Source organism: Nanorana parkeri, unplaced genomic scaffold, assembly GCF_000935625.1.
Source record: "Nanorana parkeri isolate BGI_ZX_2015 unplaced genomic scaffold, ASM93562v1 scaffold31, whole genome shotgun sequence".
NCBI lineage: Eukaryota > Metazoa > Chordata > Amphibia > Anura > Dicroglossidae > Nanorana > Nanorana parkeri.
Window position 1 is genome coordinate 394,652 of NW_017306299.1, and position 6,022 is coordinate 400,673.

The 6,022-nt window shown below is 48.9% G+C and overlaps 1 protein-coding gene across 1 annotated transcript in view; it reads right to left on the reverse strand.

Annotated features, from left to right (window-relative positions):
* PARP1 (poly(ADP-ribose) polymerase 1) overlaps positions 1–6,022 on the reverse strand; it is a 47,113-nt gene that overhangs the window by 40,858 nt on the left and 233 nt on the right. The window contains exon 2 of the mRNA XM_018568050.1: positions 5,834–6,022. Within this exon, the coding sequence (XP_018423552.1) occupies positions 5,834–5,953 (120 nt within the window). The 5' untranslated portion in view covers positions 5,954–6,022. The remainder of the gene's footprint in view (positions 1–5,833) is intronic.

Below are 6,022 nucleotides of genomic sequence, written 5' to 3' on the forward strand. Positions count from 1 at the left end.
GTTTTTTTTAAATACTTCCCAGGTTTATTACTGGTTTGCCTTTTCTACCTTGTCCACTCTCCATTACCACAATCTGACGCATCAGCCCTCATTCCCACGAGAAACGGACGGCCCGTACAGATCCGTGATGCGTGCAGGCCCTATAGGGCCGCTCCCGGGAAGGACAGGTGCTGTGTGTGATTAGTACGCAGCCCCTGTCCTTCTGTATGGGAGTACGCAGCCGTAAGCCGCCCTACGCTCACCCGACCTGCACGCCCGTACTGGTGCGGATGTCCCTGCTCGGAAGCAGACAGGATCCCATCCTGTCAGCGTACGGACACCCGCATGGACATGCAGGTCGGGTGAGCGTATGGCCGCATACTCCCATAGAGAAGGACAGGGGGTGTGTACTAATCACACGCAGCACCTGTCCTTCCCGGGAGTGGCCCGATGCGGCCGTGCACAAAGCACGGATCTGTACGGGCCGACCGTTTCTCGTGTGAATGAGGCCTTAGGCTCATAGACAGATTATAGACTTATAGGCCCATGCACACCAGAGAAACAAGGTAGCCAATGATCCTTAACATTTTTAGCTGGCGCCTGAGGTTCTCTGGTTGTCATCAATGGAGCTGGCTCCTGGATTGGACACAGGGGTGTGCAATTCCTATTGGAGAGCAGGTGTTTTTCTTTTACATTTAGCCCTGTTGCAGGCAAGCAGCAGGGCTAAATGTAAAGCAGGGCTGCCGTTTTGTACAAGATCACTTGTTAGCAGCCGGTTTTTCACGCCCCCCCAATAAATAAAACCAATACCCCCACCATCTGCATGAAAATAAATGCACGCGTAGGGCAGTGTGTGTGCTGCCCTCATTCCATTGTGTGGCAGCAGCGCTCTCTAACTTGCACAATGTACATTAAAGGGTAAGTTCACTTTCCCAATTAATGGAATTACCCGCTCAAATCGGGCCCCCTTTCCCGCTTTACTTGCCTTTCGGCGAACGGGCCTTCCCATCCATCCGGTACTATCTGTACCCTGTACTGCAGTCCAGAGCAGCCCTGCACCATGGATTTTGAATAACGCTCACAAAAATTGCAAGCACTCATTGGTCAGCGCAGTCACCTGACCAATGAGAAACGCTTCTTAGCGCAGATAAATACAGTTTGGGTTAAAATTATTTTTTGTATCACAATAAGTAGATTGCCACTAGGACATGTAGATAGCAGAGTCCATAGAACCATTTATATGTGCAGCACAGTGGTGTAGTGGTTAGTGCTTCAGTCTTGCAGCACTGGTGTTCCCTGGTTCGAATCCTGGCCAGGTCACTATCTGCATGGAGTTTGCATGTTCCCCCTGTGCTTGTGTGGGTTCCCTCCCACACTTCAAACACATGCTGAAAGGTTAATTGGCTCCTTTCTAAGTTGGCCCTCATATGTATGCATGTGAGATAAGGACCTTAAATTGTAAGCTCCTTGAGGGTAGGGACTGATGTGAATGAATAGTATGTAAAGTGCTGCGTAAATTATCAGTGTTATATAAATACCTCTAATAAATAGATTGGGCTCCCGCTTTAGTCCTTGGACAAGTATTTTTGAGAGACTGGCAACAAAAATCACAAGCGCACTGCCATCCTATGAGGGGAATCAGTGCTACCCATCTTGTTACAACAGAACATAGGAGGCTTAGGGCCAGTGCACACCTAGGCGATTTATCGCGTAAAACACAGATTCGCATTGAAGTCAATGGAGGTTGTTCACACCTTTGCAGTTTGACGCGCGGACAAAATCGCCTGTCGTGCGAAAAGGTGCAGGAGCTATTTTTGGGCGGTTTGGGTCCCATAGACATCTCTATGCTTTCAAAAACACACAGTTTTCAATGAACAGTCACACGATCTAAAACGTGCAAAAAACAGCTCAGCATCTGAATCGCCTAGGTGTGAACCTACCATTATAGTGCATACGGCACTATTGCTGTGCACAAAGGGATAGCTCTGCAAATTTCAGGATGCAAAATCAAAAACGAGTGCACAGATACAATTAAGGCGGCTGCACACCAAAGAAGCACCACAAGAAGCCACAATAAAGAATGCATGGATGTGGCTGGGGGACTTTCCAGGCTTGCAAATACAGTTGAGCTGTTCACAGACAGACAGCAATCAGAGATTAGGAATCAATCCAAAACTGAGATAAAACAGGAACCAGTCCTGCGATTTCACACTCATCAGATGCTGCAGAGCTCTGAAAACTAGGAAAATAAAATCACTACATGAGCAGTAACAATGTAACAAAGCTAACCAGTGACAGTAAATGGTGGAAACACAAGAGGAACTATTGGGGTTTATTTGTTTACATACAACAAGCAAGCATGATTTTGTCTCCTTCAGGGCTGGTGCACGATGCCGTGCGCTCAGGAGTCGCCAAGGTGTGCACCGATCGCGCTGTGGGTGCCATTATTTTCTAACTTGTACCTCTTTTTTTTGCGATTGCCGCGTGGATGTCACCCTATTGAAATCAATGGGGCAGTGCGGTAATCGCTGTCTGCATTGTGCACGATCGCGTAGGTCTGCATCGGGCCTCAGACCACTCCTTTCTAAAGCTGGGTACAGTGGATGAACAAATTTCCTGCTGTGTACATTGTATTCTGACCAAGGCCGAATTAAGAACATCATGGGCCTGGTACTGTCAGTGAGTTGGACAGGAAGCGGCAGAGGCAGTTCTCTAATTAGGTGGCCATAAGCTCCTAATATAGCTGATTAGAGAGCTGCCAGGGCCTCTGCCTGATTGTGTTCAGCCCAGCCGACCTGGATGACCATTGGGCATACCGAGGCGATCTGAGCTGGCCGGGCCTATTTTCAGTGGTGGGCCTGGAGCTAGTGCTCCAGTAGCCCCTATGTTAATCCGGCCCAGATTCTGACAGCAGCACCCATTGTCACAATACCAGAACATTGGTTTGGTTGATTGGCTGCAAGCAATGTTCAGCTGACAAGTTTCCAGCGTGTCCCTTCAAAAGAAGTCAACAATACGAAATCACCTGCACTCTATACAGCAGGGGTGCCCACAATTTTTCGACTGGAGATCTATTTTCAAACTCGGCACTCCAGCAGTTTTTTGGGTCTCATCTCAGGTGCGGTGTCCTGTCCTCCCACGGTGTTCGTGTGGCCGAATGTGCAGACCGGGAGAGGTGTCCCGCCCCTTCCCGCCTGCAGCGTCTGAAGAATTCAGCTGCACCGCTTTGCGATCGACTAGTAGATCGCGACCTACCTAAAGGGCACCCCTGCCATACAGACCTCGATGTAAGGTTGGTGCTTGAAGTGACAACACGGATGGCGCCGTGTCAGATACAGTCCATAATAGAAGTCAGCAGCACTCGATGATGTGTGCAAGAAGTAAAGCACTGGCTGTATGACGCATGTGACAATTGAATAAAAAGTGCTTTACTTCTTGCACACATCGAGTGCTGGTGGCTTCTATTATATTCAAAAGAAGTCAGTCTAATGATCGACTTCCATCAAGGAGATAGGGTCACCCACTGATACATTTCCGGCTGATTTGGCCAAGATTCCATTCCTGTGTACCCATCAGAATAAAAATTCCAAACTGACTTGCAGCATTGTTTGGCAGTGTTATCTTGCAGTGACCGGGATGACCCTCATCTGTTATCTATGGCTATCTTTACATTTCCATACAATCACAGACAAGCCTAGACATGCTGGCAGTCTGCAGAGAGTAGTGCTGAGAAGTGTGTACTGTGTCAGGCAATCCATAACATTAACCTGAACCTGTGCTTTGCTCTCAATAGGAAAAAGGTAGGACGGCTGAATGCAGCTGCACCCTGTACTATGGCCACATACACACTGGCTGATTACCTGTGACCAGACTATGGGCAGAAATGCTGAAATATAAACACTTCAAATTTCTGGTGCTCTGTTCACGCCAGTGCAGTCCATTCCGATGCCGTCGGAAAAAATACTGCTTGCCCTAATTTTAGCTGCATTGGATGGCAACAGAACTAGGGATGCAACAAATAATCGATTATATCGATAGCGAGAATAGTTGGCAACTATTCTCATGGTCAGTTAGTGGGGGGGGAGCTGGTGGGGGACAGAGAGAGTTTTTTTTTTTAATGCAACCAATCGATTCGGTGAAAATAATCTGGCAACTAATCGATTATTAAAATAATCATTAGCTGCAGCCCTAAACGGAATCAATCAAAAAGCGAAAGGGGGTAAAGGTCCGCTTTAAACATTTACTCCTTTTGAAGACATCTGAGTGTCTACTTAACATTTTCTATACTACTGCTACTACGTGGAGCACCGATACATGTTTTTCTGGACTTTGAGCTGGGAGCAAAAAAAAATAATTATATATATAATAAAGCCAAAGTTGCAAAAAATTAAAATTGCATGCCACACACACCCACAGAAGTCTGGCAAGCTCTGATACAATGGCACCCATTCTGGTACCAAAAGAGATATGGGGGACTCACTCACCATCACTAACTGCTTTAGAAAAATGCCAGCCGCCCGGCTGTTGGCGGATCCAATTCCTTACGTGTTAGGATGCACCGATACTAGTATCTGTGCCAAGTGTTTGGGCGAGTACTCGTACTCGCCCAAATTCTCCGGTGCCTAAGCTTCCGGTATTAGGAAGCCGGGCAGCGAGTCATTACATGCTGCCCGGCTTCCTGATTGGCCGTTCACATCCTGCACATGGATGGCCTTGGCCGTTCCTGTGCCGTAAATCTCCACCGACTCCTATGGGGTGCCGTCTACCTTTACCCCCGGCCAGGGGACAAGACCCATAACAGAGATGTACCAGGAGAAGGAAACTTGGTTGCAGGAAGTAAACAATGAAGACCGGGCCACTGGGTATTCAGTAAGTATCAGCGATATTAGCTTAAAGGGGCCTAAAGGACACTGCACTTATCTTTGAAATCTACTTGCTACTAGCACAGCTGCAGCCCCCCCAGGTTTTGTATCCGTGCACTTTGGGGGAGATGGAAAGGCCATACAATCGCCCACCTTTTAAATGCTGCCTCCCCGCAGCTCCTATATTTCCTGCATGCTATGATGGCCCATTCATAGCAGTGCATGTTGTACCATGTGCGCTGTGAAGGAGCGGTATGATGAGTTGTAATGACACTGTTTACTTTTCTGTAACTTTATTGACAATTTACAAAACAAGATTTCATTCACCACTATGCACCACAGCGCCATCAGGTGCAGTGTAGTGCATCACAAAAATGCAGCACTTCCTACTTTTTTCAGTACAGAACCCTGTATGTGCATGTCAGGAGGAAAGGAGGGGGTGCACGCCATAGGGGAATATGTGGGTGCAGGTGAGAAGGGGGTGCACATCATGGGAGAAGATGTGGGTGCAGGTGATGAGAGAAGGGGGTGCACATCATGGGGGAAGATGTGGGTGCAGGTGATGAGAGAAGGGGGGGGACGTCAGGAGAGAAGATATGGGTGCAGGTGATGAAAGAAGGGGGTGCATGTCACGGGAGAAGATATGGGTGCAGGTGATGAAAGAAGGGGGTGCACGTCATAGGGGAAGATGTGGGTGCAGGTGATGAGAGAAGGGGGTGCACACAATGGAGGAAGAAGGGGGTGCATGTCACGGGAGAAGATATGGGTGCAGGTGATGAAAGAAGGGGGTGCACGTCATAGGGGAAGATGTGAGTGCAGGTGATGAGAAGAAGGGGGTGCACGCCATGGAGGAAGTAGGGGATGCATGGGAAGGAGGTGGAAGGAGGAAGTAGGGGATGCATGGGAAGGAGAGAGTGGTTCTGTGTGATGGTGGAAGATGGGTTACGTAAAGGGCCCCTACAGGGCACTGTGTCCCCCAAGCACACACTTACCTGCACCATAATGGCCAGCCGCAGCGACTCCTTGGCGATGTTGTCGCCGCACTTCTTGCAGGAGGCGCGGCCGCTCTTGGCGTATTCGGCCCGGTAGAGCTTGTCGGCGGACTCGGCCATGTCTGAGGCGGATGTCTGCCTGCGTCTCCCTCACACACACACAGCCAATCAGCAGCGTGCAGCCCTGAG